Raw genomic sequence first — 24,958 nt, forward strand, 5'->3', positions numbered from 1 at the left:
AATGATCAAGCTACTTTTATTCTCACTGTGAGAACTTTAAACAAACATTCCTACAAACACAATCACCTAAAAAATCAAGGTAGTCAGATTTCTAACATGGCTAGTCCCTTGCTCCACTCCATGAAGAAAGTAAATTGTTTTAATCAAAACTGGTTTAAAGTGAATGGATGTCAAATAGCTTCCCCCCCCCCACTGTGGTAATCTGATTTTCTTAAGAACTATATCAGTAGAACACATATATTCAGTATTTAAACCCAATAGCAAAATGAGGCATCGCTTTATCACTGAGCATAACTCACACTATCCACCCATTACTGTCTAAGCAATGAATCTGCTTTTTGTTTGTTTGTTTGTTTGTTTTTTGTTTTGTTTTGTTTTTGTTTTTGTTTTTTAATCAATCCTGCAGTTTCTATTTGGTATTTTTGTTACAATGTTTTTTGTTTTTGTTTTTGTTTTTTTTTTGGGGGGGAGTTAGCAAATTTAAAACGCGTTTATAAGCAGATTGTTTCCTCAAAAATTTTCCTTGTAAGCTAAGTAAAAAGCAACAACAGTGCATTTTGGTAGGGGGTGGTTATACAACAAACCTCTACCTAAGGGAATTAGCAAATTATCGTATACCCTTCCTCTAAAATCTTTTAAGGAATGTCTGAGCAATCCTGGATATAAATAAATTGCTTCAGCTGTAAGTGTTACTTATGACCCAAGTCCTCTGTGTGGCATTAAATACTTAAGTGTAAGAGTCTCATGCAGAGCCATTATGTAATTTACTAAAGTAGTTAGCAGCTATATCTGCTGAGTGATTCTAGCACATTAAACCCAGTCAATACCCATTTCCAAGAAGGCATCTGAAGCTTCTCAGAGCCTCATACACCATAGACTGAATGTCAATATTACTTATACTCCAACATGATGTTCTTTGCCATTCAGTTTAAGGGACTGTAGTAAGAAAATACTATTTTATCTGTAGGGATATTGACACAGTTGACCATTATTTAATAAAAATGATTAAAGATCGTTGGCAGAGCATAAAATCTTTTAGAAGAGAGAGTATTTGCTTTATCTCTGAATTAAAATAGGGTGGTAGCTAGTGAGAAAGATGGAGTCAGCATAATGATCATCTGGACCTCCTGCATGGTCCCTACAAAACATATATTTGTATAGCTTACCAAAACAGCAGCGAAATGTGACTATCCACTCTTAGCTGGGTCTTTATTACCAATCCATAGATTAAAACTGAGGTGAAGGCACATAAAGGTTGCTTTTGTCAAAGCTACATGAGGGCGAAGTACAAGGGGCTTCTTGTAAGATCTATGGTAGAACTGGCTCCGCTATCCACCTTGGACAGCAGCCCCTGGTCAGTTTTTCCAGACCACATGGAGGAAGAGTAAGAGAAACCAAAGGAGGACGATGGTTCTGAGCTCCCATCTCTGAGCTTTTGGAAGGAGGAAACTCACAACTGCCACACTCCCAGAGCTGGATGATATTTCTAACAACATCTCAGGTCTGTGGGTCTATGCAATCCCCCCAAATGGTACTGATCTCCCTTGAGAGGTGGGTTACATTGAAATGGGGTGGAGAGGAGCCTAGGAATACTCACAGAGGTGAAGCCCAACAAGTAACTACTCAGTAAATGTTTCCCGTTGAATACAAATAAAATCAAAGTAGCTCTAACAAAACATGACCCTCAGAGCACCTTCTTCTGGGGGGGGGGCAGGGCTTAAAAGGTGCTCTGCAGATGCCCAAGGCAGAACACCCAACACTACATGGTGGCTTACTTGTAATGTGAAACAACACACATGCCAAAGGTTGGGAATGCAAGAGAAGAGAGCAGTCCAGAACGAAAAGATACAGTCCCTTAATAAGCAAACCGAAACTCTGGAGTCAATTATGGCTCCAAAATAAGTTTGCAAAGAAAATCATCACAGAATTCCTATTAAATGGGTAGCGCTTCTCTTGTAATTAAGGTGATTTATTTATTTACCATGTCTCTAAATGTGTATCTGACAAAGAGAGAGCAATGAACGAGACAGAGGCAACTATTGAATGCTTATCAGGGACCAACATAATAATAATAGCAAATGCATATTAAATGTTTACTATGCACCAGTGTTTACTAAGTACTTATATAATCTTCTGAACCACTTGATGAGTAAGTTCTATTATTATCATTGTTCTTGAACAGTTAAGTAAACTGAAGCACAGAATAGTTAACCACCCTGTCCAAGGTCACACAGGAAGTGACAAAACAAGAATTCAGAGTCCCACAGTCTGGCTCCAGTTTTATTTATTAAGACTTCACTCACACACATTCTGCATATACAGAGAGAAGATATAACTTAAAGGTTGCAAATTCAGCCTTTTTTTCTTATTTTTTAAAAAATCGTGTGTCTGTCTCCTATTCCTCTTCACCTCGCACTACACTGTGTTTGTGTGTGCCTCTGGGTGTATGCATACTTTCCTCCTTTGCTCACTTTCACCTCCTCCTCCAAGGAGATTGCAGGAACTCAGAAGCCCTCCCATAAGTCCCCTCCACAGTGTCATGCTTGCCCCTCTGATTCCTGACTAGTACCCTCCCTCTTGCCCCACCAGGCAAGAAGGCACAGCTTCCAAGGAACCCATCCCTTCCTTCCCTTCCATTGTGTATTCTGGTTGCAGGAGTATCTGAGAAAACCTAAGGTTTAGTTCAGAGGTCTGGCACCTTCACCAATAAATAGAGAGCGGTCTAACATTCTGTGGAAGATGATTTACTAGTTCAGAGACACACGGGATGGACATATCCATGTCCATTTGTATCGCACTACTGACACACAAGCTGTCTCCTTCTGATCCAATGTAAAATGCCTGGTCAATTCCCCACACTCATTCCATAACTACCCAAAGTCTGGGATACATTTATTGCCCTCATTTCCCTTCATTCTGCCTACAGGGAAAAGAGTACTTTCAGACTATGGTGTCTATAAATTGACCATTATCCAATACCATTTCCAGCAAAAGTGATACCAATGTTTAGTACTTTACATGTCAATATCTCAAAGCCTGGGGCATATATTACGGAGTAGAAAGCATCTGCAGGCTTTTACAAAAAACGAAATATGGGCAGAGCCGTAATTGCCTGAGTTTGTTCACATAGTGCCACAGAGGACATGGAAATGGAATGAAATAAATGGTCCCAGTCCAACTTGAATACATAATGTAGTTCATTTGGACATCCCAGTGCCACGGGTTGAATGATGTTGCTGATTGATTATATTTTTATGGTTGGCTCTGTTACAGAAAATGATATTTGGGCTGTATTTACAGGACATCAAAAAAGCCAGTTGAAAAATAAGTGGATTCATTCAAACTCATTCCAGCAATACTCTGATTAAGTCGTGAGCAAGGGAAATCAAGTGCCTGAGGTTTATTGAATTTTCTGGTTGACTTGGGGTTACCTGGTATCCACTCTTTGTTTCATTCCTTACAGATGAAATTCTTATTTTCCAAAAATATATCACTCCAGTCTGTTTACTTGGTGAAGCGTGCTGAGCATTATTTCTTTCTTTTTTTTTTTTTTTTTTTTTTTTTTTTTGCTCAGGTGGAAGTTGTGATTCCTGGGATTCCTGGGATTGTATTAATTTCCTGAAAATTAATTGTTCTTTTCCATCCCTGTTATCAAAATGGTGACTGGGGACCCGTTTCTTCTTCCCCATCTAAAACTGGGTGAATTATAAATAGGACAAGTTGGGTTTTCATTTTGAAATCATAATAAAAAAGGACAGAAAATACTTCCAAAACTTGGATCTGAAAAAAAAAATAATTAAAATCAGACTAACTTCTTTGCCAGTAGTCAGCAAAGCACAATCCTCTTGCTGACTGCAGTTTTGGAAAGGTGAAGTCAGGTTGTTTGGAAAAGTCTACAGGCGGTTACAGAATGCCTGGTGCCTTTTTTTCTACCTCAGAGATCAAAACAAGTGCAGCCATTCAGCCAAAGCATTTTCATGTATTAATGTTTCCATCCATCACCTATCTTAATTGGACTTTAGAGAAGCAATGGATGTATTGTTTAAATGTCAAAACTACAGCAAGCTAAATGGAAACCTAGATTCAAATACAAGGGCCTAAGATCAATGAAATCCCTGTCCCATTGAAAGCTGATATACTCTTCTTTCTAGACATCTGTTGATAACCAAATTGTACCCAGGATGCTTGCAATGGATGGAACTCTGCTCTCCCAATTTCAAAAGCCATTACTACATTTTATTATTTCTCACTCATGTGGCATCAGAGAAACACCACAGCATGACAGCAGAAAGGACCTTATGTGTCGTCAAGCTTTGCTCACTCATTTTCTCCACTATCCTGCTTTATAAGATTTTCATTTTTTTAAGATGAAGTGGATGAGCAAGAGCCATTAAAAGAAGAGGTTCACAACAGTTCAGACATGGGGTCTCACAGCCTGGCTCTATCCGCTGTGTGGTCTTGGGAGTTATACTTAACCTCTCTGTGTCTCTCTTTTCCCATCTGGAAACATAAGGAGAATGAAAGCATCTTCTCAGGAGGTGGATGAGGTGATTTGTCTGTACTGCTTGATGCCATATCTGAGTATAAGAAACACTGCATAAATGTTAAACATTACTATTATTAAGCAAAGTTGCTTCAATCAGCTTTTACAAGTACTTCCCTCACTTTCTAATTTCTAAGGGCCCATGACACTTGCCAACTTCATCTCATACTTCCTTGTCTGTACATTTTTCTCACAATAAACAAAAGAAGCTCAATAACTGACCGATTATCATAAGACAGAGGAAGTAACAAAAGGCCTCAGATCCAGACACTAAAATGAGGAGAATTATCCCAAGGCTTCAGGAGAGTGCAGACCTCAGAACATGGCGTTAATGGAAACAGGCAAAAAAGAGAGAAAACGACTCATTTAGTCACCAGGGAACTGGAAACTGAGACTTCTCATCAAAGGCATACCAAGAGTGAGGTTGGAAATGAAAATGGATATGAAAACAGCCAGAAGAAACAAGCAGAAGACCAGGCCTACTCGGGGTGGAGGGGGTGGGGTAGAGGGAAAGTGGGGGAGGGGATACTTGAACCGGGACCATCAGCCAAGCCAACAGTCTTGATTCCCTAGTTGGGAGGTGGTTGACAGTTTGCATCGACATCTGTTCCGGGAAAAAACTCCCTGGGCAGCAGGTCACATAGGATGGACTCATCACATGGGACTGCTATTAGAGCAGCAGAATCTTTGGTGATGATTCCACTACAGTGCAATCTTGGCATGTTGTCAAATACTTTAGGTTTTCTACCAGGTTAGAACTTCTTGGATGGCTGGGATAATGCCTTATATGTCTGTGCACCCATCACAGCCCTAGAACCTGGAATGGAAGATGCCTCATGTTAGGGATTCGGCAAATATTTATTGACTCACTATTGTTTTACCCTTTGCTCCCTGAAAGACAGGTAGTTGTGATGACAGGAATGGTGTGAATAGTATGACAGTTTGAGGTGACACATCCAGGGAACAGTGACTGTCTCAGGGAACAGTAACTGTTTAGAAACACTTGTCAGGAAAAAAAAAAAAAGAGTGCTACTTTCCTTTGCAACACAATAACCCAGATTTTCAGGACACCTTTAATTTAAGAATTTTCTGTGTTGCTGTCACCAAAAACAATGGAAATTTCCCAGGAATTTAAATATTTCTTCAGCCAAACCTTGTCATCTAGAGACCCACTCTTACTTTCTGAAAGATATAGAAATCTACCTTCTAACTGTGCTATGATTTCTCTGTAAAAATACAGTCTCCTTATACATCGCCTTGGAAATCTCCTCCCCAGGGGCCTAAAGGATGGCATTAAAGATTTTGAGTTCAAAGTGAAAACTTTCTGGTACATAACTGCAAAACTGACAATTTCAAGTCTCACATGAATTTCATGTTTAAATGACATCCTATGAGAGGAATTCATCCTATCAACTGGGCCACCGGCAGTGTTTAGATATGACCATCCTTCTGTATCCCACCGTCTTGTATAGAAGACTAACCTTCAGTGATGGCCATTACCATGGTCAAGCAGAGGAGATGGTGACGGTGGTAGGGCTGGTGGTGATGACTGATGGTGACAGTATCTCCCTCAGGGTCCAGCACTGTGTTTTTACAGACACAGCATCACATTTGAGCCCCCAACATCATCAGCAGCACCACCCTGATTTTGTAAACAAGATGTGCTGCTTCCTGCAACAAGCTGACCGTTCATGGGAAGTGGGTATAGAATTCCAGGGAAGAAACCAAGGGGTGAGAGATGCTAAAGATAAAAAGAAGTGAGCAACAGAGATTTTGTCTTGATTTCTTAGGACTCACTGGCCAGCCCTGCCCGACACTAGAAAAATGTTTGTTGAGTGAGAAATATCCGTGGCCCCTGAAGTCAGTCCCATCTCTCTTCACCCTCTGTTGTTTTATCAAAAACCACAGTATAAAAAGGTGGAACATGTGATATAATATTAGATGTGTTCCATACTCTCTCTAAGCCGCATATGTTTTTTTTTGTTTGTTTGTTTGTTTGTTTTTGTGTGTGAAGTAGGGATAATATTGGTGCCTGCCTCATAGGGAAGGCCTTAAAAGGTTTTAAAAGGTTTGTGACTATAAAGTGTTTAGCAGAGTTTTTAGCATATTTTAAGTGTTCAACAAATGTTACTACATTCAGAGCACAAGAATTTGTACTCTTAGATGCCTCATCCAGCATGCATATATTTCTTAACTTCTAGGAAACAAGTATTACCAAATTGTTTAGTGCCCCAATTTCTCAGCAATGTTGACAACTTCTGTAAGGATTCACTTCACACTGCTTTTTGTCAAATTGCATAAGTCAGACGATCTTTTGGGATATAGCAGGTTGTTTGGGCTGTTGGGTACATAAAAGCTTCCTGGAAAACATGGAATTTTGAGTGATCACTGCTAAGTCTGACTGATAACCACCCTGGGTAAGATGGACCCAATGTGCATATACATTTATACATCATAGACATGCACAGATAGCTTTGGATGTGATCTTTTTGAGAAAGTCAGCTTGGAAGCTGCCCCCATCTTTTCATTGCTTTATCAGTGCAGACACAGCTCAATTCTTAACTGCAAAACTGAGCAGTGAATAGAAGATAACTCATTTCAGCTAAAATAACTGACATCCATAGGATACTCATCAGTAGATGTCTAACTTATTCAATGGAAATGGATAAAGAAATATATAAATAAATGCATATTTACAAACTCCCGCAATTGATTTTGCAAATAACATAACAGTGCTACAATGAGGGCTCCTGGAATCAATGATTGCCCGCTCCAATACAGCACAGAGATGGCATGGATTGTCTGTAGTAGCAGCAGCCATTGATTATGTGTACAAGTCTGTCTATACAGTAAGAAACTGTCGTTTTTGCTATAATAGAAACTGCCAAATCCCTGCTTCCCCTTTTGGCTCCAGTTGACTAACATAAGCTCTCAAAGCCAAGATTTCAATATCACACTTTTGCAGAGATGAAATGGTGGCTAATGATGGCAGTGCAGCTGGATGGATGTGGAAACATATCCACAGTGATTTGACAGATTCTTTTTCAATGAATGGATAAAATGCACGAGGAGCTCTGACAACTCCTTAATTGTCCTTAAGGAAAGTGGTAGCCTAATATCTCCTCTCATCTTCATCTCTTCTCAAAGACACAAGACTGGCTTGAGGCTATTGCTTCTTGGTAACGGATATTATGAGACAGAAGTAGGGCTACCTCCCAGCAAAGTTGTGAAGCATACATTTTGCTTTGGAGATGAGGGGGTCTCAGATTTTTATCATGAAACTTTCAAACATTCAGAGAAGTAGAAGAGTAGTAGCACAATCCACTGCCAAGATCTAACAACTGTTAACATGTTACCATATTTCCTTATCTACAAGTGTATTTTTATCTTGAGCCATTTTAAAGTTAACTACAGACATCGCGATGCTGTATTCCAAAGTAGGTTAGTTTATCACAAAATGCAGACACTGTCTCACAGTTACTATCATACCATTATCATATCTAAGTTCACAGGAATTCTCTAATGTCATTTGACGTCTAGCCTGTGGGCTCAAATCATCAGTCTATTCATCCCTCTTTGCAGAAGGCAACCATTCTGCCTCCTCAATCCAGTGTCTCCAGACCCAGTGCCTTAAAGCAGCTAAGTGTTCACTTCTCCAAGACCCCTGAATGCTCGTGAGGGGAATGCCACTCTCCTGTTAAGAATCCCTCAAGTTCCACCAAGTGCTCTGATCCTGAGTACAGAAGAATGGTCTGTGTGAACAGGTCCATTAGACATCATCAAAGCAAGCACAATGCATTTAAGGAAAGCATGTCATCAATTTAAAATTAGGCACTTGATAGATGTCCCTATAAATTGATAGTCTTAAATTCTTTGAGCCTAATAATAGGCATTGAAGTCCAATATCAGTCTACAATATTCTACTGTATTTTCAGCTCACTTTAAAGTAATGGACTGGTGATATGTATGAGAAAAGAAGAAAAAGGAAACATTTCTACAGAGAACACCGAAGATGGAAATTAGGGCATCATGATGGACCTAATGTGGTTGAGCATAGGCTGTGTTACTCTGATTGGCCACGGGAGCCCAGAGCTGTAGAATCAAGTGTGCTAATATTATATCCCAGCCCTAACCAATTTCTGGTGCACTCCTCCATTTCCTGCAAGAGAAGCCACTGTCTCTACTCGGGCATAGAAGGGGTAGGGGTCTGTTCCATCCATCTGTTACCTGAATACAAAGTCTCTCTTCCCTCATCTAATAGTTGTGGTTACTCCTGATCATTCTGTGTGATAAACAAACTCTTCCGTTTTCTCTGACTAGGAATAACTATGCCCAACAACTATGCCCAATTGGGAATGACTTGCCCAATAACTATGAAGGTCAGAGGACTTTCATACTCTAGGAAACAGATTAAAACAGACCTCGCATGTTTCTCACCACTTTGTGTTTACAATTTCAGAAAGAAGGAGAAAAACTCCTGGCAGAAACCAAAGTCAAAGGTACAAGTTTTAAGGAACACCACACAGAGAAGTGAGTTAGCGCCTCGCCATTAGCTCCAACAAACCCCCAAACAAGGACCTATCATCTTTCACCCATTATGTTAATTAATTTATTTATGTTAGTATTACACATTGTCATAAGTCCTGTGCACACAATAGTGACTAAGACAGGATGTGTAGAGTTTACATTCTAGAGGGGAAACAAGTAAATAAATTGAAATATAAATAAATTAAAACACTTCAGAGAGTGATAGTGGAAGGTGAAGAAAAATAAAAATGTGCAATGATGTTAGGAAATTGGTGAGTGTTGTTTATAGATGGAACCAAGACAGCCCTCTCCAAAAGGTGACATTTAAACTGCAACCTAAAGAAGGAGAAGATATTTCCACCTGTGGAAATATCTGAGGGAAGAACACTCCAGAACACAGGTGACCTATAGTCATAGGGTATCTCTGCCTCTACACCCTTTCTTCCTTTCCGGTATGTTCTAGTGGCATGGGTTTTATGGAAAAGTCCCTCTGTATGACCTTTGGAGCCTGACACTCAATTCTTTTCCTGCTTCTTCATACCGGTCTGCATTTTGTCAGTCCTTAGCAGAGTTCTGTTGAATAAATCAATTCCTGTCACACATACAAACACACACACACACACACACACACACACACACACACACTCACACACACCTTGAATTAGAAGGCGCAGGAACAGTGGCAGGCACTGATTACCCTTTTAACCCAGGGCACAGTATTTATATTATTACTTCTACAGACTACTGTGTCAGTGATAGCACCCATGGAGTAAGCAGGCTGCTCAGCAGATGAGATCAAGTGTGTGAGAGAAGAATGACTTAGACGAACTCAGACAATTATCTGGCAGGCACAATCTACTTCCCATTCTTAACAGATATAACCAACCCACCCAACATTTTCTCCCTCTGAGGCCTGACATGATGATTTGCATATTTTAAAAGCCAAACTCATTAAAAAGATGAATAGACGTACTTAATTTTTAGAGCTATTTTTACTCAAATGTTAGAAAAAAATATCTCTCATGGGCTTCCAGTGGTACATTCAACATTTGAATGCTTTAGGAAACATTTTAGGAGGCCATTTATTATATGATGTAGATATACCCAGTGAGGGGAGAAAATGAAGGACTAGACAAAATTCTTAGGGCCTTTTTTTCAGTGAAAAGCCCAGAAGAAATAGCCATCTTAGAATTAATAATGGGTCATAGCATATAAGTGTTCTTATTCAGTTTGGATAACAAGAAAATGGCGGAAGGGGCAAATAGATTGTCTAAGAGAGTTACCCACGGAGGTCTCTTCAGGGACTGTTTCTCAGGAGCACCCAGACCAAAATGCTTGAGAGATGGTTACTGGCATCTACTTATATCTTGCCAAAAACTTGTTCAAAAGTGGTCACTTTCCTTTCAATGTAAAAATAGTGACATTATAGAAAAAATAGTTTTAAAAGAGTAAAGTGACTACAATTCCACCACCCCAATAGAGCTTTATAAATCATTTCTCCTAACTTTTTTTTATTTTGAAACATTTAAAACCTCCAAATACATTGAAATGAAGAATATTCACTTACATATAATGTCCACTTACTAACATTTTGCCACATTCACTTTCTCTCAATGTAGATATGGATATTTTCCCCATGAAATGTTTCAAAGCAAGTTGTAGACATCAAGACACTAATATCCTAAAGGACTTCAGCATGCATCTCCTAAGAATGATAACTCTGTCCTACAAAACCTCAATATCATTTCACACCCAATAAACTTAATATTGATGCAATATTATCACTTGCTACAAAATAAAAATTCAGATTTTCCCTATTTCCCCAATATAGCTGTTTTTCTTTTTTTAAATCCATGGCCCAGTCAATCCATTATTGCATTTAGTGTTTTTTGTCTCTTTAGTCTCTTTTAATCTGAAATAGTCCCACTTTTTTTTGGTCCTTTGTGACACTGGCTTTTTTTAAAAGCCCACCAGATTTCTTAAGCTTTTAATAATTTGAGGCATTTTTCAGACTTTTTAGTGCATAGTTTTAATTAGAGAGTACTTACAATTTTGTAACCTATTCTTTGTACTATATATTATTAGTGCTACAGCAATAGCAATTTCCATGTTATTGCATTGTTTTAATAACCATTACATTTGATAGATTTACAACGCCCCATCAAATGATTGCATTCAAATTTATTTAATCACCCTCAAGAATTAGATACTTAGGTCCTTTAAAATTGTAAATAACACTTTACATCTTCATGAACACCTTAAAGCATATAGCTTGGTCCTTTTTATTTTTGTTTAATATTCTTAATACATACGTATGTTTTTCCAAATACATATTGTTTTCCTAGTACTAATTCATAGGATTTACTACTTTACTTTTAAAAAGTTTGTTATTCATTTTAGAAAACAAAAAATTGAACACCTCGAATTCACATTTAATTTTAATTTTTATTATAAAAATTTGCTATTATTAAATAAATGAAGACATTAATTTGCAAACTGAATAAGAGGATGAAAGGGACTTTCCATCATTACAAAGTTCTGATGTTGAGACTGACATATTAGGTTCAAGTCTGAGTGTGAACTGGTCAGTTTCACACAGTGGAAACCTATGTATGCGACGTAACTGTTGCACTCTCAAGCTTTACACTCAATGTACACTTTAGCCAAGGGGAATATGCTGTACTAGATTGAATGTTCTTTGAGGAGAGGGACAGGTCTTAGTCCCTTTGTTACCCCAGCAACCGGTTTTTTAACAATTAGTAAACATTTGCTTTATGTTGATGGAGATTTGGTTGACTTCTATTATCTGTAGTAGATTCCAATCCTTCTATCTTCCAAAGCCAGGATCCCAAAATACGCAGGCCTTAGGAAATTATAGCTATATTTATTCCTGGACAGAGCTTCAGCTCTCAGGCCCTGTCTTTTGCCTACTAGGTTAAGCTGAGTTGAATTTCAAGAAAGGAAGGAAAGTTCAGGTTACCTTCATCTTTTTTCTTTGCCTGACAAAGAGGCCTCTCTGGATTCCTCTCCTTTGAGCCCATGGGGTCCTCTACATCTGCAGTCACAACAGGAGTCAACTGAACTGGACTTAACAGAAATTGGCAGTTATGTCACACACACACCCTCTGTCAAATTAAACAAACAACCTAGCTTGGGCCTCAAGGGTGCTTCCACATGACAATGGCCCAAATGGTTCTTACCCATATTCTCATCCCCAAGAGAACACCATGGTGTTGGAGCAATGGTGGCACTATGAGATGCTTCCTCATCTAGAACCCCCTGTGGCACTATCTTGGAATTCTACTCACGAGAAACACAATCCTAATCATTCCATCAACTCCTAGCTAATCTGCTTTTCTGAAATCACTATCCTCTACCTCTACCTCATTTCCAATCCATCCTCCGAGCTACTGTTAGAGCATTCTCTCTTTTCAAATATTGTTGAACTTCTCACAATTAATCCTACTATACAAAAACGTATATATAGCATAAAATACCCTTGGCAATCTGAAGTTAATCTCTCTAGCAATCTCTTCCGACAGCATTCTTTCTTTTCTGCATAAACCTTGTGTTTTGCCGAACTCTTCATATTATTTGCTCTTCTCTCTAAATCCTAAGCTTTTTCGCAGAATATGGCTTTTCCAGTGTCGTGTCCTCAGTCTGGAATGTTCTTCAATGCTTATACCCCTATCACTTAGGCCAGCCTGGCGAATGTCTATAATTTACTGCTCAAGACACAGTTCAACATTCCCTCCTCTTTGAAACTTTGCCTAAGTTTATCAGGCAATATTTTTTACACCTTCCTCCGTGCACACATTTCTGATGCCACCTCCTGCCAGTGTTGGAATTCTTCATGCTTACGACTGCTTCTGCTCACTCTTTGTTCCTACTGTCCCAGCCTTTCAGATCCAGCCTCAGAGAATGGACTTCAGTCTATCGTCAAATATTTGCATAGCTTCTCTCTTACCTCCTACAAGTCTCTACTCAAACGCCACCCTCTGAAGCTGACTACCACACTAGTTAGGACAGTGGCCCCACCCAGTGGTGTTTGGGATGGCCTGACATCATCATATAGCTCATCCTCCTTATTCTGATTCTATATTTGCAAACTCACCTATCTGCTAAAATTGAATTGTAACTCTGAAACGAATACTTGTGTTTTTGCCCTCATGTGTGGGGAGATGCACAGAGCAGAGAAACACACACACATTCCAAGCTGAGGGCAAACAAGATGCCACCCTGCCTTCCTGTTTTAGCTTTCATATGGAAACCAGTGTGCTTTTTGCCGTCTATTTAATTCCTGTGTTTCCCACATTTGTGCTTTGTGTGGGTTATTTTTCTGTTTATACTGCTGTTGCTATGAGTTTGACGGTACTGAATCAGTAATATATATTAACTATGCTGTCTTTAAACAGAAACACACATAAACAAGGTTCTGTCTTGATTGGTTGATGAAAATGTTGTGACCAGAGGCTCACAGAAACCTAACCCTATATTTCCCCTAGGAGCAATTGCTCAGTATTCACTAATTCCGCGTTTGTGGCAACTTTATAGAATGTAACAATGGATAACAAGAATTGGACACATTTACTTTTTTGTTAATGATCTGTCTCCACCAAGAAAAATGTAAACCCCATAAAAGTGGGACTATACTGTTTTGCATTATAACGTGACTATATCCCCCCACCTAGCATACTGTCTGACACATAGTAGGTACTCAAAAAATGTATTGAACTACACTGAACTGGGAGTTATTCAAGGATAGAGAATAGTTTTTCCTTACCTTTATACCACTAGTTTTTAACCAAGCGACTAGCACACTGTGAAACTCTCAATACTGGTTGAATAAATGAATCAAGAGGTGAATGAATGGACTGTGAATCTCCTAGCCAAAAATAGTAGCAAGGCCTGGATTTTAGCCAAAGCTTTTCATCCAGGAACACTAAGCACTACTCCACTATTATTTTATCATGATTGCCTATTTGTAACATTATCCTTAGGGCAGACTTTGATGCACGTCTTCAATCTTGGATGCATCATTGCTCTGCGTCCATAATATGCTCTGGAACGCTTACATCTATAAAATATTGAAATTGCAAAATACATAAAATCTCTTCAATGCCCAGGCAAAGTGCATAACAAGAAAAAGCAGAAATCTTTGATGCTGTAATTCAATGCATTCTTTTTTTCCAGGCAAAACAAATACGGCCTCAATCACATTACCCAGAGTTTAATGTGGCTAAGCTTAAAGATGTTGCAAAACAGACTTGGTCTACTTGCTTCACACGCATCTTCTAAGAACCCTGTACACCTCTGCTTGATGCTTTACATTTTAAAGAACAAATTAAGATTTTTTTTTTTTTTAAAAAAACATTAGAAGTTCCCTTGACTGTGTTCATGGCAGAATTGAAAATTGATTTGTCAGTTTCAGCCAGGCAGTTTTGGCGCCCCTTGGATGCTAAAAGGGGTAAAAAGAATGTAGTGGTTTAAAAGTTACAAATGAAATCTGAGCAGTGATAGAAATGGCTATCTTTGTATACAATAGCACCCACAGGGAAACTGAGGGAAAAATGGCAAAGTATTATTTTGTATTCTATGTCTCTCTGAAGATCCTCTGAGAGCTAATAATGACTTGACAGAGCGGAAGCCACTCTATAGTAAGGCACTGAATAAATATACTCTTCCTAGGTATTAGGGGAAAAAGGGCCTCTTCCATCCTGACAGCTACAGTGCTAACATTGGAGACACACAAGAGAAATAAGTGATTCACCCTGGTTAAGTATGTACAGCAAAAGAAAAGCAGAGAGGCCATGAGAGAGTGGAGCAGGGACACTTAGCATGTCTGGAGAGGTCAGGAAAGCCTCCTGGAGCAAGTGGCTTTGGAAAACTACAACCCAGCCAGGAGCAGAAGGCAACCAGCTAAGTAGGCAGCATGTAGGGAGGGAACAGCAAGTATAAAGATTCTGCTTCAAAACCATTAAGGGCTCCCCCCTTGGCCTCTCAAATACAGCAAATCCTTGAATAACATTGTTTTGTTCAATATTGTTTCATTACAATGTTGATGAGAAAAATAATTGCTTCAATTCAAGGCCATTGTCTGTGTGGAGTGTGCATTTTCTTGCCATGTCTGCGTGCGTTTTCTCCAGGATTCCAGTTTCTTCCCACATCCCAAAGCTGTGCATGTGAGATGAACTGGCGTGTCTACATTTTCCCAGTCTGAATACAGGTGTGTGTGTGTGTGTGTGTGTGTGTGTGTGTGTGTGTGTACACCCTGCAATGGAAAGGCTGCCTGTCTAGGGTGGGGACCCACCTTGTACCCTGAGTTGCCAGGGCCCAGAGAGTTTCCTGCCATCTGTGATCCTGAACTGGAATGAGCTTGTTTTTATTCATCTTTCTTAAATGCATGTATAGCTCACATTTATTTCAACATTTAACATTAGAAGTGTTTTGGGTCTTTATTTTGCAGTTTGGTGATGTTTTTGTGACCAGAAGTACGCCATAGGAACCTAACTCTTGTTTATAACAGTTAGTCTATGGTAAAACTGATTTCGTTCTATGTTGTTTCACTTAAAGCCAGTCTCCAAGAACCCATCACCTACGCTAAGTGAGGACTTACTATACCACTGCCTTAACTTCCCATTCAAGGCCTTTCACACAGGCCTCCATTCAGAAGCTAAGCAACCATAGGAATTGTGTCTTGTGTATTACTCTTGAATTTAGTATGATAGCTTGCATATTTACTGATGTAATTACCTAGCCCCTCCTACCCTGCCAGCCTGGGTCCCAGCACTCTGACTCCCCTTCCCATGCACCTGGATGGAAACACAGTACATCGTTACATCACCCTGCCTCCTTCCTACATTCCCATTCTTCACTGCCCATTTCCCTGAGAAGCCTTTCCAGACGTATACAGTAGTATACTGCCATTAAAGACAAAGTTAATTAGCCCTTGTAAAATATCTTTATGCACTTATCACAGGTGCTGTAACCATTTCCCCTCCTAGAACACGAGTTCCAAAACAATAGGGATATATCTGACTCATTTCTCTGACCCTGGTAACAATGGGGCAAGCACTTGGCGTATGGTCTCTAAGGCTCCCTTGGTTGTTGCTTTTTTGTTCTCTCAAAATAGATTCCTGTTGGTCTACAAGCATGCAAACTGGTCCCAGCAGCTTCAATGGCCCACCATCCAATGAACTGCCTCCCTCACTCAACACTGCTGAAGGGTGCCTGTTTATTTTGGGGTGTCCTCTCAATGTGAGTCTGGTCTAGGGCTTCATGCCTTATCCTTATCATGCTAAGTAGGACAAAAGCAAGGAAATGCAAACCACTTGCTGATGGCACATGGCAGCCTTCTATAAATGGTAAATGTAATCTGAATATACAATTAATAAGAAGGGTGCACATAGCTTACAGACTTCCAAGCCTGGTTTGCACAGTTAGCATGCATTAGAATGACTGGAATTTAAGTGTTAAATAATATTTTGTTAGATGAATGGCTGGAAAGATGGACAGAAATTTAGATTTTGGAGATTTTTGCAACTGGATTAGAACCAATGGCAATTTGGAATCCTGAGTTATTTAACCGATTGACTGCATTTTCATTCCTGCTAAGTTCTTTGTGTCAAGATGTCCAGCTAACTAACATAAGAACAAATAGTCTATCGTTATCCTGGTAGATTGTGGTGGCAGAGTTGGGGGTGGGACCAAGGAAATGTAGAAAAGTCAATTATTTTTTTAGTTCAGAGTTCAGCTTGTATAATTGTGAATGACTCATTTTTCTGTAATTATGTTCTTCACTCTTGTTCTTTTTCATCTTTTTGACTGAGTAATGTGCTACTCTTAGATGAAAATTTAAAAAAGATGTAGAAATAATTATAAAATGAGTTACCTTTAAAACACACACACACACACACACACACACACACACACACACACACGCATACACACAAAAGAAAAAAGAAAAAAAAAACACAGGAAGTTTACTAGCCTTTTTGAAATCCTGAATGAGAATTAACACTTAAGGGTAACATCTCCTCTTCTGCCATTAAGTGATGGGCTAAGAGCAATTTACCAATGAAACCAACAGGCAGGAAATAGATCATTGACCACAGAAGGACTTATTAAAAGAAGTAATTCCTTTTGTTTTAGTAACTATAAATCATAATATGAAGACTCCCTCCAGTTGAGATATGTATAACCGCTCACCTCTGAATTTTGGTCAACAGGGACGCTGTAGTAGAGGGAAAGGGCAGAGCAGACACTGTTTAGAATGGGTTCATAGAAAAGTCAGTTTGGACACAGTCTCAGCAGCCAATAAACCAGTATTCCAAAGTCTGGTTAGTTTTACCAATGACTAAAGTAATAGGCAGGATCAAGATTTAAGGACTAACCAAATGCATTTCAAAAAGTATGTTCTTAAACAGTACAAAGGAACCTATTAAAAGGGGGGGCTATATAATTAAATCAATATGGGGAACAGTACAAATAGTATCACAAAGTTGCAAACTGACAGCCTAGAGATTCTCTGGCCTCTTCCTTTGATTTGATAAATATTTTAATTTGATTTTGAATCTTCTGCTAAAAACAGAATGTGTAATTCCAAGAACAGAGCCCAACTCATGATGTGTACTCAATAAATGAAAATTAATTTTGAAATATTTTCAAATAAGCGAAAAATGAAATTTTACATAAAAATACAGAAGTTCAGCTCTTCTTCTCCAAAGAAGAAATATCTGACTAAACTGAGGTAACATCCCACAGTGATTAGGCTTTGTAGGTCGGGTAGGTGTTTTCTAACTCACTGTGGTTCATACTGTTCCCTAACACCTTACACCTGGCCCATTTCACTCATATGTTGTACCCAGTCGCTACAAGAAAATTCCCTTAGAGAATCAAAAAGCAAATCATTATATGAAAGACTCAGAAATGTCCTACACATTTGATATATATCTAGAAATGTCCTGCACATATGAGTATATCTAGAAATAAAGTTTCTGAATCAATGATGTGCATATCTTCAGCTTTTCTAGATTATTTCCAAATTGTCGTCCCATGTAATTGTACCAATTTTCATTCCTACCAGTGTGACCAAAATATTCCCACTTCACACCCTCATCAATACTTGGTATTGGTACATTCTTACTTTGTATTGGTGTGGGAATAAAGTATTATTGTGTTATTTTAATTTGCATTTCTTTTACCAATGAGGTTGAGTATTTCTCATTCATCTGTTTTCCCTCACCTACAAATTGCCCTTTTATATCCATATTCCACTAAAAAATTAGATTGCCTTTTATTTATTTATATTAGTTAAAATATTTTTGATATCAATCCTTTGTCAGGTAAATATGTCGCAAATAAATTCACCTGGTCTACAGCTTTATTATTTAACATTATAAATGATGTTATTTTTCAGATATCATCGTGTTATTGAGAAGAATTAGAAAGCAGGGTCCATCAACATGAAAAGAGTCACAGAAATTTTGCTATGTTTTTACAAGAAAACAATTTAGTAATCATGATTACCAAATCAAAACAGATAAATCTTAAAACCATCATGTTATATGAAAAACAGGTTGCAAATGGATATTCACGTACAATTTAAAAATACACAAAGTAATACTATCTAGAGATTAAGGGCAGTAGGAGTATGAAAGCACCTTGGGAAAGATACATGCCAACATCACAATAACAGCTCTGGTGGGAGGAGGAGAGGAGGATCACTGTTGGAATAGGGAAGTGGGAAGGGCTTCTGCTACGCTTTATTTCCTCCGGATGGATGAAGGACAACAGGAAGCAAAGATGTCAATATGTGTTATATCGGAGGCTGTGATATATTATTGTTTTCACCTTTTCTAGCTCTTGGAATCACTTCATATACAAACTTACACATACATACTTCTATATACACACATTTATTTTTTTAAAAAAAGAGCTCAGGAAAACACATGGTATAATGTCAATGAACTATAGAATTCCTTATTTAAAAAACAAGAAAATTAAATATTGGGTAGGGAAAAGAGCCCTATATAATTTTACTTATTCAGCGTTTCCCATAATTCAATGTTTATTATCCTATCCATGAGACTCTTCACTCTTCTCTTTTTTCTTTTTTTCTACACTTCCTGTAATCTGGATTATAAGTGTTCCATAGACCACACTTTGAGAAACGTAATTTTTGTGAGACAAAAGGCTCAAAGAAAATTAAAAAGAAAACTAGCTCACTGAAGTTAGTGTCAAATTGAGTTTGATTTTGACAAACATCAAGAATAAGTTGGAATGTCTGTGCTTCTTAAGTAGCAAAGACACATCAGTAATTCAAAGGCTAGTGTCCACACACTTGCCTCATTGCAAACATCAACTATTCAAGACACCTCGCTTTGAGAACCACTGATGTAATAACTTTCAAAAATTCAATAGGGGCCACTCTATATATTCCTCTTGCTCCTTAAAACTTATAACTGTATAAGAAAAAAATGCTAGCTATTTTAAAATAAAAAGTAGATTTCCTTAGCAAGTGTTTTACTCCACAGCTATTTTGAGCTAAGCGCTTTTCTTCCTAGGCCATAAACTACATTGCTATTCAAATAAATGAAATTACTGGACAACACAGGCACTTATTTTATTTCCTCATGGGGATAGAATGGCTTAAATATAAACATCATAATACTTTGGACACTGCTCTGAAAAGTACGTAAATTGTAAAGTATGTGTAAAGTACAACTCCATTATCATTTTGCTGCAATGTTCCTGAGCTACTGTGCAAAGAAAGCATGCACTGAGGCTAATCATTTGTATAGAAATTTGTAATTTAAAAAAAACATTTATGCCTTATGTTACCAGATGCAAAACTGGGATATTTCATATGTTCTTGACATTAACAGCCCACAGGGAGGCAATTATCCTACCCATTTTACAGCGGCTCAGACAAGTTCAATGTCATTGGACTGACATAAGCCACACCTCAAGGAAGCGATAGAGCTGAATCAGAACCAGGGCATGTGAACCGGGCCCCTCCTTTCTGAATGGAGAGTCGTAAACAGCACTCACCCCAAGGCTGCTTGAAAACACAAGAAGATAGTCCATGCCAAGCTTGGGTGAATTTCATTATCATCATTTCTAATTTTTTTTTAACATAAGCTCATCTTGATTATAGTGTTATGAAAACTGATGTTCAGCTTTACAGTGAAAAGACAATTATTTTCTAAGTTACTTATTCTTTTATCAAAGACTCTTCTTGAGTAATTGGTGTTTTAAAGTAAACCTGTTTGAGGAATTTCAAATATGTTTTGCTTTTTTCCACGAGACAGTTATGCTTATGTGGAAAACAATCTTGATTCATCACACAATAGAGGTGGTCTCAAATGTTTGGGTCAGTGTAAGCTTTCGGGCTTGTTTATGTACCCCCTTTTGTCCTGGGGATAATTAACATGGTGGCATTTGACAAGGTACACTGTGACTATTTCTTGCAACTGTCAGCCGGGTGTTTCTAGCTATGACACTGTAAATAGGCTTCGGAGTCAAAGGGAAATAAAACATCTTTAGCAAGTTTTCCTCCTTACACTCAAACCAAGCATTTGCTGAAGACAATGAAGGCTGTGATAACAAAGGAAACTTTCTTCCAGGACTTGGGTATTACTAAAGCCATGTGTTTGAGGGAGAACACATCATGCAATTCTGTGCTTCATCTAACTTTGGTTAATAAATGCAATATGATGTATTAGAGAAATAAGCCTTCAAATCAGAATTTTCCAGGAGTATCCAACTTTTTAATCCAAAAAAGAAGATCTGCCTTTTTGTATAATGTACATGTGCATATATGCCTCCATAACATACTGTCTGTGTTACTCAAAGTTCAGATACAAACTCGCTCTCAGTACATTATTGTGGTGTCTCTGTTCTTCTAAATTCACACCTAAATCGTTACTTATGAGTGCTGGAAGAATTCTTGTTTGGAAGAATTCTTGTGCTGGAAGAATCTACTTGTTTGTGTGAAATGAACAGTACTGTGTAGAATCTAAGAACAGTAAGTAAAACAATCCATCTATAAATGCTGCATGACATTTACTTGGCGTCCAACAGAAGCTGATGAAAAACTACTAAGATTTAATGAATAAAGAACATGTCACATCACAACAATTGCATTACTTGGTATTAAGAGCTAGCACATAAAACAGTCATACCTTGGGATCTCAGTGTTTTTGTTTTCAGCATAAGGACAGGAAAGGGTCTGATTTCCTCATCAGCTACTCATCAGTGCCTGGCCTCATGTCTAGGCATGGCAAATGGTGGGCAATTGACACTTACCTACTAAATGAACGACTGAATGAATGAGTGAGTGAGTGAGTGAGGAGTGAAGGTTAGTCCTAAAATCACTGTACCAAACAGAATAATTTATTCTACATTTAAGGAAAACAAATGCAGGCTGTGTGTGTTGAGATACCTGGAAGATTTAAGTAGCTTCAAACCTTGATGGAAATAGTCCTGCGGATTACCATATACAATTTACTGATGCTAAGACTACAAAAGTCAATCTCGAGTGATTTGACTGCGTGAATCAGAACTGGAGAAGGCACTCTGGTTGACCTAATCTGCAGTCAACCTAAGTAAATTCCAGTGATGCAGGACAGACCTTTCCTAAGCAAAGGTCATTTACTATGAAAAAAAGTCTGGGAGAAGATGACACCAAAAAATATACTGCAACACGGGTGCATTCTTTAAGCTTAGGGGTGGCTAATTAAAAAAGCATGATAACCACTGGTAAATTTACTAATGTTACAAACCTTAAAGAGTGAGATCGGAGACATACCAGAATAAAAAGCCCAGATGATTTGAGAATTGCTGGACATTGCAGGTTTTAGTGAACAAAACCTCAGCAAAGTCATAGGAATCCAAAGTGATTTGCATGTTCCAAATGGCGCATTGTCCTATCTTGACGTTCCACCCAAGTCATCACAGATCTAGTTCTGCTTCTACCTTGGCAAATAGGGTCATTGCCACAACTGACTCTTGCACATTTTTCTTTCAGGCCCTGCTGCAAAAAAGAAGTATGTCAGTTATAATAACCTGGTTATCTAACCTGTTCCATTCCATGGAACCACGGAGGAGGGAGACCTCAGTTATTTCGTCACCCAACCTGGCATAGGACTCTTTCAGTCCTGCCCGCTACCCATCACTGGAGGAGTATCCCCAAGCCAGGAGACCAATGTTAGAGGATCCAAGTGTCCTACACAGCTGCTTTATGAAATATTCTTACTTTATCTTGGCTTAATAAGTCACTGGCATCAGCACTGCCAACTTGGCTGCAATTTTGGACCTTCCCGACCAAAGGGAGTGTTGAGACTCAAGTCCCACCAGGCTCTCTAGGATGAAGCAAGAGAGCCACAGTGACTGTTTCGGGGCTGACCTGTCTTTCTACGTATGTACTTCCAGGTTGCAAGGTTTTGAAATTTTCTGTACAGTTTGTGAGGACTTTTGCACTTTACCATCTGATGTTGTACCTTGGTTTATTGTTTGTTTTTGAATGCCATGTTTTCATAGAGCCCTATTCTCTCAGACACGAAATCTTGGGGACATTGTTAAAATAATGAAAAATGTAAAAAGATCTCGGCAGACTAAAAAACCACCCCAAAAAACAAAAACTTAAATCACATATGCACATGACTGTATAATTACAATTGTAGTATCACGACAAATCATGTTACTTTTTTTTAAGACATAAAAGGATACTTAAAGACCAATAACTGTGCTGATAAACTAGGCCCCACCTATCTATCGTTGGTAACTCATAAGTCACATGAAAGGAAGGTATTGGCTGAACTGAATAGAGGTCTTGATCTTTGGGATGCATGCCAGTAATGTATTTTACAGTACATGTTGATACTATGTTCACTATTCGTATTTGTGTTCTCTTTTATTTTAATTAGGGTATATGAATATTTTGCAATAATTTTAATAATGATTAAGCTATTTGGAAAAAAAAGAATATGGATTTTTCATGTCTTGAGGTTTTGTTCATGCCCCCATGACTGACCAGTGTGATAAGGACTTTTAAAAAAAAAAAAGCATGTATGTTTTTTACTGTTTGTAATAAGTACTTTCGTTAATCTTGCTGCTTATGTGCCAGTTTAGTGGAAAAACAACCTTGCTGAAAAAAATCCCCCCTTTCCATTCTCTTTCAATTCTGTGATATTGTCCAAGAATGTATCAATAAAATACTTTGGTTAACTTTTTTATTTTCTGCCATAAATATTTTAGTTGTCTACCCCCTTTTAGGTACAGTTGATTTCAAACAATCTTAAGTTAGGGAAGAATGGGGACTCAACTGGTTAAAGGAAAAAGCCTTAGCTCACAACTAAAGCCATATCTGAAATGCATACTCTAAACCCAGACGTCGAAATTCTCTTATAGAAAAAGAGCTATCACAAAGCCCATGCATTTTATTTTTACATAATTGAAGCTGAAACCTGACAACCTTCAGATATTTACTTAGCAAGTTATCTATCAAAAATAGCAAAAGTGCTAGAAGAAAGAAAATAAAGAGGACATACAAGCTTCAATAAACAGCAGTCTGGGGACAATTTATTGAAAAGATAAACATCTCTGCACAACTTCATTAAAGGACTTAAGTGAATAACTATTAGGTTGGTGCAAAAGCAACTGCGGTTTTTGCAATTATTTTTAACCTTTCAAACTGCAATTACTTTTGCATCACCTAATATTGCAAAGCATTTGTCTATATCTGCAAACAAATATGGTAGCCATAGTCAATGGCAAGATTAAGACTTGGGGTTACTAAATCAACATTAAGCACTGCCCTCATTTATCAGCTCATAGTAACTTGGGTTTCAGGAACATAAAAGAAAACCTATTTGCAGAGAGTGGTGACTTTTGTCCTTAGCACTCAGGGCTGGACCCCCAAAATCCAAAATGTATTTCAATGACCTATTGTGCATCTCACTGTGATTAATTTTCTACTCTGATTAATAAAACCCACATCTGCTTATACCTTTGGCATCTGCCGACCTCTGCCTGCTGTCTCTCAGCTCCCTTGGCCCAGGGAATGTGTGCGCAAAGACGAGAAAAGTCATTTCACTTTCAGACTGAGAAAAACTAACATATTTCCCAGTTTTCCCAATCCCTCAAACACCCTTCCAATAATAGACCATGGAAAAAATGCAAATCAAAAGTGAACTTTGGCTTATCCACATTTTCAAGTTGTAGAGACCAACAACCTAGTATAAAACCTGACTCTCTCTCCTACTAGCTGTCCTTGGGGATGTTACATAAATATTCTGAATCCTCCATTTCCTTACCTGGAAAATAAGTTAATACTTCTGCCTACACCATAGGGTGAGGAGGGTTGAGAGAGAACACCAATGCGAAGGGCTGACAACAGTGCTTGGCACATGGATAACTTGCCGTACATAGTAGCTGTTACAACCACCACCTCTACCACCAGGAGCATCAGCACTGTCAAGGGTGTCACAGTTTGTCCTCAGAACAAACTTCAGCGTGCAGTGCTTCCCCATTCCAGACATGGAAGGGCAAGCCAGGCTGTCTTCTGGCCATATAGTACAAAGAATTTCTTTCCCAACAAAGTTACATGAGAGAATATCCCCATTATTCAAATGTCTAACCAAGAGTGCAAGAGAAACAGCAACAGCAATTTCATTTGGGGTTGGAAAGAGCAGACTGCCAAAGACCTTTGCTTTGCCTCTGGATTCTCAGGGTAGAGCTGAGATCACAGTGCCCGTGACCATCGCAAGGATACAAGTGAAAGCTTCTCTAGCACCATGTACAAGGCACTTCTCTGTATACATTATATAGTTTATATATAGTATACTTTGTACTATATATGTACTACAACATATTTTTTATATATAC

The 24,958-nt window shown here is 38.4% G+C and overlaps 1 protein-coding gene across 4 annotated transcripts in view; it reads left to right on the forward strand.

Moving 5' to 3' along the window:
- GRM7 (glutamate metabotropic receptor 7) overlaps positions 1-23,931 on the forward strand; it is an 822,860-nt gene extending 798,929 nt beyond the window's left edge. The window contains exon 9 of one of the 4 annotated variants that reach the window (XM_081071753.1): positions 16,203-23,931. In XM_081071753.1, coding sequence (XP_080927879.1) covers positions 16,203-16,342 — 140 coding nt within the window. In that variant the 3' untranslated portion in view covers positions 16,343-23,931. The remainder of the gene's footprint in view (positions 1-16,202) is intronic. The other 3 variants (XM_081071752.1, XM_081071754.1, XM_081071755.1) reach the window with 3 other exon arrangements.
- The last annotated feature ends 1,027 nt before the right edge of the window (positions 23,932-24,958 follow it).

Source organism: Rhinolophus hipposideros (genome assembly GCF_964194185.1).
Source record: "Rhinolophus hipposideros genome assembly, chromosome: 14".
NCBI lineage: Eukaryota > Metazoa > Chordata > Mammalia > Chiroptera > Rhinolophidae > Rhinolophus > Rhinolophus hipposideros.